Below are 13,184 nucleotides of genomic sequence, written 5' to 3'. Positions count from 1 at the left end.
CACATAACTAAAAGGAAAAATAATTTAAAATGAGCCTATAAGATCACAGTCAGGAAGGCTGCTTTATTTTAAACATATTTCATTGAAATTGTTATTGAAATTTGTGGCTGAACATTTATTTAATGAGCATGTGGGATTTATTTAACACTGGATAGACTTTTCAGTCATTGGTGACTTAATCTCAAAGTCTCATGTTATCTTAAATGTCAGTTATCAAAAATAAGGAAGAGACAGTTCCATCTACCCAACCATCCAACAATCTTTCAAAAACCACTGGCATTCAATCATTCTTTTTTAAAATGGAGGAGAGTGTGGAATATTTTCCTGATAATGAAGCACATGTATTCCCTTGAAAGACTTTTATTTAAATTTGTTAAAGTTACTTGCATTTGTTAAAGGTTTTACTTGCTTTGCTGGGGATTGCTGTGTGACCCTGTATCTGATGCCATCTCCCTTCACTGTGTGGTGGAAGGAGGAATGCCTCCAGCACACAGAGAGGATAGTTCATCAGGTAGGGGAACCTTAACGTTCACTTGGTTCTACTGAAGAGGAATCATACTGGGAGAAGTGAAGATGGCCAATTGGCACTCCTTTGTTGGCACAGGGCTGTGCCACTATTCTTTGAAATCTTCAGTGGAAACTTGGAAACTCTCCGAGGAGACTCCCATTGTCCTGAGCTCCAAGAGAGACTCATGCTATTGACTCTACCTGGCTTCTCACAGAACATGAAAAAAATCATATAGTTATAGACAAGTAGATCAAAATGAGCTGGGACTTTCTTCTAGGGGAAGGATGTTCTTCTAAGGCACTGCTCACAGGCTTTGTAGGAGAATTTTGGGGATATAGTTGAAGTTGGTCTGTTTGCTTAAGACCTTACAGGATAATAAATGAGAGAAGCTGTCAACAAACAGCAACTAGCATCCGAATCCATCGTCATTCACTGCTTCATGATGGTGTGTCACCAGTAGGAATAAGCAACGTGAGCTTTCAAATCACTGTGATCTTCCCAAACTCTCCCTGGAGATTGCTCATCATTTAACAACATTCCCTCTATTTCTTCTGCTTGTAAAAACACATCAAACAATAAGTGACTCTGGACAGAAGCAATCATAATAAAGCAAAAACAGCTTTATTTTCTTCCTCAGATATTGAATGAACGTCAGACTTAGAATTGAGCAGTTGGTTGGTGTTCAGTTATTATTAAGCCTGTCTTACCTGACTTTATGTTCTTTGAAGGTATAACTTTATGTATTTATATTTTACTGGTTCTAATGCAAAACTTACAAGGGAGAAATCAAGAAATAGGTAGTATGATTGTCATTATATGTGTGTGCACGGAAAATATCACACTAAATGCATTACGAACATAAGGTTCAGGAATGTTTTCTCTTTGTTCCCAACAAGGGTTCTGTTAGAGCCATGATGACTGATAAAGCATGAGTATCCTAACACTGGTACAGTTAGTGACTATTTAAAAAGTGAGACTGCAGTCTGATTTTTCCAAGTGTCCACAGCTAATTAATAATGATTAAAGCACGAAAGGACTGTGTTAAAAGGTTGGTGCCCTGGTTAGGGCTCCCTGAAAACTAGATACAGCCTAGGCACACCTCAGTAGAAAGAACCACAGTCATAGGGGTTGCTTTTATCAGACTGTCCTCTGGCCATGACTGTGAAAGAACATCCTGATTAATGACTGATGGAAAGACCCAGCCCACCACATGTAGCACCAGCCCTGAGACATTGGCCCTAGGCTGTCAGAGAGCTAGCTGAGCGGGAGCCAGGACTGAGCCAGCAAGCACCATCCTGCCATGGTTTCTGGCTCATTTTCTACTTGAGTTCCTGTCGTTAGTTCCCTCTGTGGTAGATTACGACAGGAAAACTTAAAACATGCAAGCCCTTTGCTCCCCACACCACTTTTTGTCCTAGTGTTTTCTGAAAGGAGACCAGAGCAGACGTGAGGTAGCTCAAGAGTCTGAGCAGAGCAGAGTCGGGCTCAGAGCTCTACCAGCAAAGAACCATCTCCACTTTCGCAACCCCAAAGGGGTCCCACAGTGACATGATGCCAGCAATGCCAGACACATGCAGACATTGGGCTTCTGCAAACAGTCAGGCAGGACCTGATCCTGTGGCGGGGATTGCTACCAGGAGAGGCTGGATAATATTACTGCCACCGCTAATGACCATATTGCCAGGATTAGGTTCTGTGCTCCTGTGTCACGGGCTCCAAAGTCAGGTGTAGCTTATATTCTACAAACTTACTTTAATACGTGTACTTAAATGATTTAACCTCCCTTCTAGCCAGCCACCCACTAGAGGTAGTGGGAAGGAAAGGCTAATAGGGCAAAAGAAAATGCGGACCTGTTTAGAAATAGTTCTTCAGGGGCAAATCCAATCCGCATTGTCAGAATATCAGCAGTTCTGTTCACACGGATCAGCAATGGCAGCTCAATCCACTTGCAAACACCATTCATGAATCAGCAGCAACAGCTCGACCCAGAAGAGACTGTGAGGTTCTGCCAACTGGCTGGAGTTCCACAGAGGCAGCAAGAAGCTACCTGAATACCACTAGAAACTCTTTGGTGCGTTTCTCTCTCCAAAGTCATGAGCGGCAAGGCAAACCAATATCAAATAGTGTTGTCCACGGTCTGTCAGGTTTTATTTACATCCTTTCCAAACATCGCATGTTCTCTCAAGCGTCCCCTCTAGCAAAACCTCACATGTCCTTTTTCCAGGTGGCTTCCAGAAAAACACCACATGTCTGTTCTCAGCAAACATCCGTCCATGTATCTGATTCAACCAAAACATCCTTTAATAAGGCAATTTCCAGAATAACATCACATGACACGACTGAGTCCCCAAAGAAACCAGAAATTTCCACTTTAGTCAGAGTCTGATGTGCAGCCCTCTCAAAGGTGTCATAGATGGGGGATGTCCAATCTGGAGAAGTACAGAGAGTCAAGCACCTATGCTGAGAATTGTCCCAGGGCAGCACAGATAACCTCTCCACACTCACCTTCTCCTGTCTGGAGCTTCCAAATGGTCCTTTTCTAGTCTCTTAGACCCTAACATCTAAGGAGTCCTAGAAAACACTTTTCAATCTCAGTTAGCATGTCATCTCGATTCACATATGCAGGTTCTACAAAGAATCTTCAGATACCCTGAGAGTTATAAAAATGTCAAAGAAAAAGACAGAGTGAACATCCTTATCTGAAATGCTTCTCCATTTGTGTAAAATAGCTAAAGTGTGCAGCTTCACTACCCTACACTTTCAGATCACTGGTTGTCACCTTCACCCATGGAATCAGCAGTACTGGGTTTAGTGATCTGGGTGGGGCCTTTAATTTAAAATTACCTAGATTTACATCGTGGGCACAGCATGTACAGTAGTTTATGTTGTGGAGGCCAGAGAAAAATGCTTAAGAGTCAGTTCTCTCCTTCTAGTATGTGGGGCCTGGGGAGAGAACTCAGGTCCACAGGCTTAGCAGCAGAGACCTGTATTCACTGACCATCTCAACAGTCAAGGTCTTTCAAATCTCAAAATCCTTTAGATGAAAAAGGGGGTCAGTTTGGAACGGATACTTATGGGAAAGAGGCCACAGGTATCCTTGTGCAATCACACCACTGCAAGACAAATTTGATTAGCTGTAGTCCATAGAATTTATGAGCACTAAAAAAAAGCCTGCTTGGTGAGATAGTAGACAATAGAGTAGAATTATAACTTTTTTAATTGGCTGCACTTAATCCCCTCTATTATGAAGAGTAATTGGCAATTTCCAGGAGTATCTTGGGCACGTGGGCAAAGCCCATGACAGTGTACATGTGAGGGATGAGAAAGGAGGGATTCCAGATGACATATCTGCGCTTTCTCACCGATGGCAGTGAACGCTCAGGACAATGAAGACCACGTCCCTCTGCACTTCTGTTCTCGATTTGGACACCACAATATAGTGAGCTACCTGCTCCAGAGTGACTTAGAGGTCCAGCCTCACGTCATTAACATCTATGGTGACACTCCTTTGCACCTGTGAGTATGACTTAGCATTTCTCATGTCCGACTCATGTCCTCTTACTTATTAAAGTATCTTCTTACCATCCAGGGCATGCTACAATGGAAATTTTGAAGTTGCCAAGGAAATTGTCCAGGTAACAGGAACTGAAAGTCTGACTAAGGAAAACATCTTCAGCGAGACAGCTTTTCACAGGTAAAGAATATCTCTGCATACTAGCCAGTGAGCTTGGCTGACACCATGCAGCACCCTAAGTTACAAAGCCATAACAAACAGTGGCAGATGTTGCAGTCAGAAAGTGAGCACACAGGTAGGACAGAAGAGAAGCCTGGCTGAGTGCACAAAGGAAAGGTGGAAGCAGGTGCTGCCATCAGCACAGCAAACAGATCTGTCTCCAGATGCTGCTCCTCTGGCTGGAGTCACAGAGACACAAACTGATGTTGCCAAGGCAACAAGCCTATCAACATCTGTAAGCATATTGCTACTCACTCTCTGAAAAGCTGCCATGAGGGGCTGTATGCCCTCTCTGACAAGAATCTCATTACTAGGATTCATCAGCATTAAATTCGACACTTTCTCCCTCACTTTCTTAAACCTTATATGCAAATGTGTCTATCCAAGATATCCATGTGCCAGCTGCAAAAAGCCCGGTTAGGATGGTATTGGGATACCCAGGATGTAGCTCTTTTCTTGGAATTCATAAAATATCTTTCCAGTGAGCTTAGGAAAGGGCTCCACGGATCAGCTGGGACTGGGAAAGATGCACCCAATGGATGAAGCAAGAGGCTCCTGATAACCCAGAGCCACAGCAGCTCCTAAGCTTTCTAGGAGGTCCATGGATAGTGTGTGGATGTGCTCCCTGAACAGGGACAACCTGATGCACATACTCTCTGGTCACAGAAGCCTTGACAGACCCTGGGTCATTTTCCTGGGGATTAATTTCAGACTGTTACCTCGATTTGATAAAAGTTTTATGGACCTGTCCGTACTACACATTTGACTATCTTACACATATCTGCTAGGTTAAATGTGAGCTGACAACACTGGGAACACTTGACTAAATATACTAAGACCTTCATACAAGTCTTTCTTTGCTCCAGATGTTTAATGTGTGATTCTGTTGCCCTTGGTAAGCAGCACTCATGAGAGCCCTGTTACCTCCTCTCAGCTCCTTTTCTCTTCCCCCCTCTTCCTTCTCTCTCTGCCCTTGTCTCTGTCTCTGTGAGTGTGTGTCTCTCTATGTCTCTTATTGACTCTCTGTCTCTCTGTCTCTCTCTCTCTCTCTCTCTCTCTCTCTCTCTCTCTCTCTGTGTGTGTGTGTGTGTGTGTTTGTGTGTGTGTTAGTATCACACACCAGTATCTGGATTGTCCTGGATTAATCAAGTTTGTATCACTTCTAATGGTTCTCATAATAACACATCCTGGGTAATCTAAACAGCAGCAATGCACTGCTTCACACTTTCAGTTCCACAATATCACAATATACTGACAATTTTGGTCTTCTCTACAAATATTCTTTTCAGATTGAAGATGACCACCTTTTCTCTGTTTTCCTGTGTTCAGGCTTCTGCCTGTGTCATCTTTGTCCCAAATTCCATATCCCGTAAAGTCATCAACCATATTGGGTTAGGATCTAATCTAATAACCATGTCATGTTTCCACCATGTCATAGAAGACACTATCTCTAAATAGAGTCTACAGTGAAATCCTAGGACATAGGACTTCTGCAGAGACATGACTCAGCACATAAGAAACCTCTTTCTGACTTTCTGCTTCTGCAGTGCTTGTACCTATGGCAAGAACATTGACCTGGTCAAATTTCTTCTTGATCAGAATGCTGTGAACATTAACCACCGAGGAAGAGATGGGCACACAGGTAAGACTGCTGAGAACATTATGTCTACCCATGACTGTCCTTTCTCAAGAGCAGTGTTGAGAACATCATGCCTACCCATGACTGTCCTTTCTCAAAAGCAATGTTGAGCCAAGAGAGAGCAGCAAGCTCCCAGTGGATGAGATTTTTTTATCAATTAGAATCATTTATAATTAAATGGTAAATGGCAATGTTAAAACTCAGATTGAGTGTTGTTCAGTCCCCCTGTTGTGTTAAAACCTGCATACAATTTTTGCTTCCAGTGTTCCCTCCATCACAATAGGTTGATGTTCATGACATTTCTTTGCCCTTGGTTTGGAGCTCAAGAAAAATACTGGTTGAACTCTTGATTATTATTTTTGTAAAGACAGTATTTGTTCTTGATAGTTATTGCAGAAAGGGAGATGAAAAATTAAAACACACTGAGTAAATGCAGTCCATATGAAAGCTGCCTCTATTGCTGAATATATCTCCCATTTTCTCAAAAATAAAATTAATTTTTCATTACACATCAATTATGGCTTTATATCTCTGGAAGCCATCCTGTTCGTGGGGCAACCCTTTCTGCTTTTCCTCCTTTTGTTCTTTTCCATCACAGGATTGCACTCTGCTTGCTACCACGGCCATATCCGCCTGGTTCAGTTCCTACTTGATAATGGTGCAGATATGAATCTTGTCGCTTGTGATCCCAGCAGGTCTAGTGGTGAAAAAGATGAGCAGACATGTTTGATGTGGGCTTACGAGAAAGGTATGTTTTTAATCATCACATCTGTGCAGCAGCACATTGAACCGTGTGCATAGGTTATGTTAATGCGTCAATAACTTCTTTGCTTACATGACATGAGCCCTCCCACTTCCTCTGTAGACTGTGTGTAAAGCTCTGGGGACTTGGATCAAAGAGTGCAGCAGGCCATTATTAGGGAAAGCAACTTTTGGGCTGCAAATGAGCTGATGTATTCTCAGCATCAAGGCTGAAAAAGGACTGGGCTACTGCAATTCTAGGCTCTGGAGAAAAAAGACAGAGCTAGGCGACCATAGCAGAGTGGTTTATTGTTGATTTTTATACCCTAAAGAAAATGTGATCTATGTATGTACATATGTATGTATGTATGTATGTATGTATATGTATTTATGTGTGTATGAATTTATGTACGTATGAATATATAATATATGTGTGTGTTTATGTATGTATGTCTGTATCTGAAAGGTGGAGCATTTGTTCAAACTCTGTTAGGGATTTCTGTGTTATAAAGCAAGGGAGAGATGACACAAAACACACAGATCTCACCTTAAAAGGAATAAGAGAGAGTTTATTCCCAAGCTAAATTGAATAACCGTGGCCCAGAAACACAGATTTAGGTCGTCACAATACCATATCCCAATATGGTAATAGTTTCATGAAGTTTTTGTAGCAATGAAATAAAATAAAGTCATAAACTATGACATGTTTTCAAATACATTGGTGAAAACATCAGATAGACTTCTTATAGCCATGCAAAACATCTCTAAGTCTCCAATGTGATGGGTTGGTGGAAGCCAAAGGACTGTTTGTACACACTAAAAGGGTTTACTAATAGGCATGAGAATTTTATGTCGTGCACAGAGGTGGGCAGTAAATAGCACAAGTTCTATCTTAGAGTGCAGTTGATAGACCCAGTGATGCTCAATTGGAGAAAACGTATTTCCCTTTGCTACTGTGTATCAGTTGAAAATAGCTTCTTGGTTAAGGGTAGAATCCCATGTCCATTTCCTCTTCTAGGTTCTAGGACCCTGCTGTCTGGCTTGAACCTGTGCAGGTCTTGTGTGAGCTTTAATAATCTCTGAATTCACATGTATGTCAATTCTTTGGTGTCTGGAAGACATTGTTTCCTTGGAATCACCCCCCACTTCTGGGTTTTACAATCTTTCTATCCCTGTCACTGGATACATCCCAGAGATGTGAGGCAAGGAGTTTGATAAAAACACTCCATTCTGTACTCAAATCTCTCACTCTGTACATTATCCAGTTTGTGGGTGTGTCTTGATTTCAAACTACTGCATCAAGAAGCTTCTTTGGTGTGCACTGAAAGGCACTGATCCATGTGTACAGCAGTATGTTATCAGAAACTATTTTATTACCATGTCCCTTTAGCAGAATGAGAGTAGTAGGGTTTCCCTGAGCCCACAATCCATCTAGCATCAGATTCCTGGTCATTTAAGCAGTGTCAGGGATGGGTTCCATGTCACAGAATCGGTCTTAGATTAAAAAGTGGTTGGTCGCTCCTATAACATTTGCCCCACTACTGAGTCAATATATCTTGCAGGCAGGCCACATAGTTGTAGGTGGGTAAATTGGTGATCATCTTACTCCTTCAGTAGAGTACCTTAAAACACTATGAGTGCCAGTCAGAAATATGAAGCTTCTAGTTGGGCAATAGCTTGATTCCTCCAAGTTGCATGCCATGCGTCAGTACTGTCTTCAATCATATGGCCTTACCATGCCATGAAAAATAACATAGCCTTATCAATAAGCTGTGATATTGGCCAACAGCTCAACATGATGCTATAACAAGTTTCTGGCACTTGAGGTTTTACTTGTTGGTATGAGATGTGTGTTGGGTGATTTCACTTAGATCTCGTCTATATATGTCGGTAATTTAGAAAGCTTCTACAGTAGTAGGCTCCCATATAATTTTCCTAATGGCCTTTAGCTTTCCTCCCAGATTCCTCCTTTGCACATCTCTTCCATCGCCCTCCCTATTTAATTCTCTATTCCAGTTTCCTCTTTGAACTTTAAGATATTTAAAGTATATATAAAAATAAGTTTCTCATTTTCTTTTAAACGTGAGACCCCTCAAGCATCGCATTGACAAACAAAATTACCCAAGTGGTAGGCTGTCTCAGCTACAATGTTGATCTAGAAGGCTTTGTGCCTGAATAGGGTGAAGTCCATTAATGAAAAGAGAGATGGAGTTTAAAGGATGAAATGTAGAATTACTGTAAGCTTAGAGACAGAGAAACAGAAAAGTATGCAAGCCTGAAGATTGCTAGTGAATAAAAACATGCAGTATTACTTTTATAGAGACAAGTCAGTGAAATAGTGGTGAGACAGCAAAATCTTTGTGTCCTTGCACTCAAGCCCAGAAACACTACTGATAATCTCCTCTAATCCTTTTCCACAAGGAGCGGCCACAGCCTCTTTCTCTGAGTAATGGATGAGTGTTTTGATATATTTCACTTGTCTGATTCCTATTGCCCAACAATTTGCGAGATCAACCCAGCTCTCTGCAGGCAGCTGTAGACACCTCTTCATATCGCTGCTTAGTGAAAGGTTTTGAGGCAGTATCACAACTCATCCTACTTATCCTACTGCCCATAGGCATCTGGACATATTTCAGTTTGGAGCTTTTAGAACTCACCTGTCTCTTGATGGATACGGATGCACTTCCATAAGGTATCAAAGCTTTCTACTTTGTGTTTAAAGCTCTAAGTAGCTCTATCTTTAAGCATCAGTTGGGAATCCCCCACAGTTTACAACTTGGGAGGTCTCCCTGGGTTCCTTTTGCTCTGCACATGACATTTGTCCATGCATTCTCAGACAGCCTTTCCCAAGGGCTCTGAGCTTCAGAGCAGCAGCATTCGCTCAGCATTCATCTCCAGGAAGCAGCTCTGAAGTTGCTGCTGCAGCCAGCTCTTCACAGAGCTCCACTTTACTCGTCTTTAGTTGATTGAGAGTGATAGTCTAACTCTGGCTTTATTTATTTTATTTTTTGTTGAAATCCACTCCTTACAAAACAATGAATCATGGCACTGCTTCCTTACTGAAGGACAGCAGAAACCTGTAGTTCAGTGGCCCTGCCCACTCATCAATCTAGCACTGGTCCTTTCTCTTATCTCTGTCTGTCCAACTAATGCGCCAGGCACCAACATAGAATTCTATAATTACTGTGAACTTTAACAAATTGAATGTTCGTGCCCAGGAGACAGATGGATGGTTTGCATATGTTCTGGGGCAAAGCAAGTCAGGCCGTTGTTGCTACCATTCTCTGACAATGTTTTCATGTGCTCTGGGAAGACTGACACAGCCTTGTTAATACTGTCAGTGGGAAGAAGTTTCTGTTTGTTTTCAACAAAGACATGATGTCTATTGTCCCTTGGAGAGAGAATCACTAAGTTAATTGATGACCATAAAAAAGACTCTTCTATGTGCAGATGAAGAACAAGTTGAGGAAAACAGTAAGGTCCATGCAGAGTTCTCTCTATATAGAACAGAAGAGATTTTGGAATGGCATCATTCTGGTTTAACAGAGACCCTGCCTTATCGAAGGAAAAAGAAGCTAGGCAGGGACTTCCCAGGCAGGGTCTTTCTGTTAGTTAGGGAAGTCTGACCTAGAGTATTTAAGAATATGGTCCAACACAAAATCTTAACTTACTGCACACACTGTGAGAAATTATTTTGTGATGTTTCTGTCACTCAGTTGTATAATTCCCAAGCATGGACTTTGTGGATAACAACATCATGTGGCAATGACAAAACCCTGGGTACCCGTTCTATCTCTTCTGAGGCTACTACTCAAAACAGAACAGCAGTTCATCCTTCTCAATGCCATGTGTGTCTTAACGGTTCTATAGCAGACATTTTAGCTTACCCCAGCTAAATTCACTCCACTATTTTGATATAGTAACTTCAGAAGTGCTCTAATGGTCTAGAGCAGTAATTTGTACTTCTTGATTACACTCTGAATTTTTTACACCCTGGTTTTGTGGGACCATCTATTCACATAAACTTTTTAACACATGTTGACCAAAATTAATCTTGGGAAGATGTTTCCTGCTGACCTCAGTTCTACACTGAGATTTTTTGATTGAGAACAAGCAATGTTTAGCTAGACTGTACCAAGCCCCAATCTTACAGTATGTAGAGTGTTCCACCTCCTATCTCTACAATTCCACCTGAAAGTGAAAGAAAGGATGGCAGTCTCTCTTGGATTCGCTCTGCCCTTTCCCTGTGATGCAAAGGACTTGTATGAATCAATTTTAAATTGCCCTGAAGAAATAGCCAGCAATCTGGTTACTTTCAGATCCTCTGCCCTAAGAAGCGGTATGGAAAACCCATTGTAAAGATCTGCACACAATCCTGCACCATTCATTAAAGATGAAAGTGCTAAGCAAAAAGGTCTCAGGCAATTAGAACTGAACCCGTAGCTCACGGGCTTGTCTGGCGGTTAGATTTGAAAAGGCTACCTTGGAGAAAGGAGAGCACTCTCTTATGTCAGGCTGTTCAGGGTCAGAAAACAACCCAAAGTAGAAACAGAACTACAAACTCCTGATTTGCTTCCGTGCCAACGCCAGTTAAAGTAATTTACAGAAGCTCCTACCCCAGTATTTAATTACCCACAATGCAATATTTATAGACAGCAGAGGTGCGGTAATTCACAGTGACAGGAAGCTGGGGTTGGAGAATTAGGAGTAAGTGAGCAAAACAATAAAACTCGAGGCTCCTGTCCTGAGATATGTGCTTTGTTTATTCATTCTGACAAGGGGAGTGCGATGTGAATTATTTATAGTAAGTGTGCTATCACGTCCTCTCTAACAGAGTAATGAAATCTTGTAGTCATGATTTTCTATAGATTGTAGCCCATAAAATGTAGCTGTGGGATGAAGGGGAGGAGCAATCAAGGTAAGAAGTGGTAGATTCTGGAAACTTTCACTGATGTGTCCTGAAGTCCATAGGTAGCTTCCGTGATGAATTCTCAGCCTGCTGGAGAGAAGGTGTGTGGTTGGCGAGCTTGGGGTAGCATACTAGAGCGCACCTGGAGCAATGGGGAGGGAAAGGAAGAGCTAATAAAAACTTGAGGTGGGATTTTAAACCTGTGTGTATTTCAATACTCACTACTTTTCACATACTTAGTTGCTTTTTCAAATATAAATAACAATACCGACCATCATCTAAGTGGAAAGATTTTATTCTTATCATAAGGAGGTAATAGAGAAGCACATGACAGGTCATGCGACTACTCTTCTTTATTTGTGGCTCAAAGCATACTACTAACAATTAAAACCTCCGACTCACGGTTTAAATATCATTAAAGTAATTCGAAGCTATGATTCTGATCTGCATGGCCATGTGACAATCATGAAACCTTTTTGGACATTATAAACCTCTTGACCTTGGCAGGGCTCTCAGGCCTTGTTAAGGAAGACCTTCACTGAGCTCCCTGCCGATTCCTGAGGACCGCACTAACAGGTGACCCGTCCCTAAGACTTAACTTTCTAAACAGCGCATGAATGTGAGATCAATGTAAGACATCAGCCCCATCAATATGTTCCTACTGTTCATCCCTCATGCATTCTGTTACTTGATGGCACCATACACAGTGTCATTTAATCCAGAAGACACACACACACGTGTGTGTGTGTGTGTGTGTGTGTGTGTGTGTGTGTGTGTGTGTGTCCCCTCTTCCCCTCAGCTTCTCACCCCAGCACACAGGATGATTTGAGTAAAAGTCTCCTCACTGCACTTCAGCATATTTTGAGTCTATCCTTTCCTCTTCATTTTTGCCACCATTTTGTTAGCTTTGCCCCATTATATATCTGACCCGATTCACTTTAACACTTTGTTAACTTATTTTGCCTTCAATATCACTTATGCCTATTTCTTTAGCTATAGTCTAATGGGTGCATTCAAAATGCAAAAGCTTTCAGTGACACACAACCACCTACAGGAAAAAGTCCCTCTTGTTATCATATCCTCCTGCTTCACAACCATTGTGGGTAAGTTACTCTTGTCAGAAGTGTAACGTGTCAACCATTGCCACATTTACTAGGTCACTAGCATTTTCTCAGTGTCCACTCTGTGTCAAGCATGTTCCAAATCTGATATACTGTTCTGTATGAAGATTCAGAGGAGCAGCATCTGTTAATAAAATCTACCTTTTCATTCCTCAACATACCTGGCATTCGGTCTTCCTTTCGAAGGTTTTCCTATGCCTGAACCATCTTCCCCACCAAATTTTACCCCTTAAAATTTTAATTTACATTTAGCCTTCATGAATAAGTATATGAATTCTCTCTAAGTGCTAGCCTTGCCTGCATGCCAACCTCAAAAATGCCAGTCGGACGTTTTGTTTTGCCACCTATACATTCTATCTCTATTTTCCTTTTCACCCTAAATCACCTTATCACTGCTGTCCTGCAAACTTTTGTGTAACAAGTTCTGGAGCTGTTAGACTTTGTCTTCCAGAACCTTTAAATTTAGTGGCTGACTCCAAACAGACATTCAGGGCACACTTGTTGAAATGAAACCAAAGAAGAAGCCATGAACC

The 13,184-nt window shown here is 41.7% G+C and overlaps 1 protein-coding gene across 3 annotated transcripts in view; it reads left to right on the top strand.

Moving 5' to 3' along the window:
• The window catches only part of Tnni3k (TNNI3 interacting kinase), a 267,980-nt gene that overhangs the window by 78,626 nt on the left and 176,170 nt on the right, over window positions 1-13,184 (top strand). For all 3 annotated transcript variants that reach the window (XM_087620881.1, XM_087620885.1, NM_181769.1), the window contains 4 exon segments: window positions 3,880-4,024; window positions 4,098-4,202; window positions 5,789-5,883; window positions 6,479-6,628. In XM_087620881.1, the coding sequence (XP_087477007.1) occupies window positions 3,880-4,024; window positions 4,098-4,202; window positions 5,789-5,883; window positions 6,479-6,628 (495 nt within the window).

The sequence above is a fragment of the Rattus norvegicus genome, chromosome 2 (assembly GCF_021556685.1).
Source record: "Rattus norvegicus strain SHRSP/BbbUtx chromosome 2, alternate assembly SHRSP_T2T, whole genome shotgun sequence".
In the NCBI taxonomy this organism is placed as follows: Eukaryota; Metazoa; Chordata; class Mammalia; order Rodentia; family Muridae; genus Rattus; species Rattus norvegicus.
Note: the sequence above shows the minus strand (reverse complement) of the source record. Positions and strands in the feature narration are given on the sequence as shown.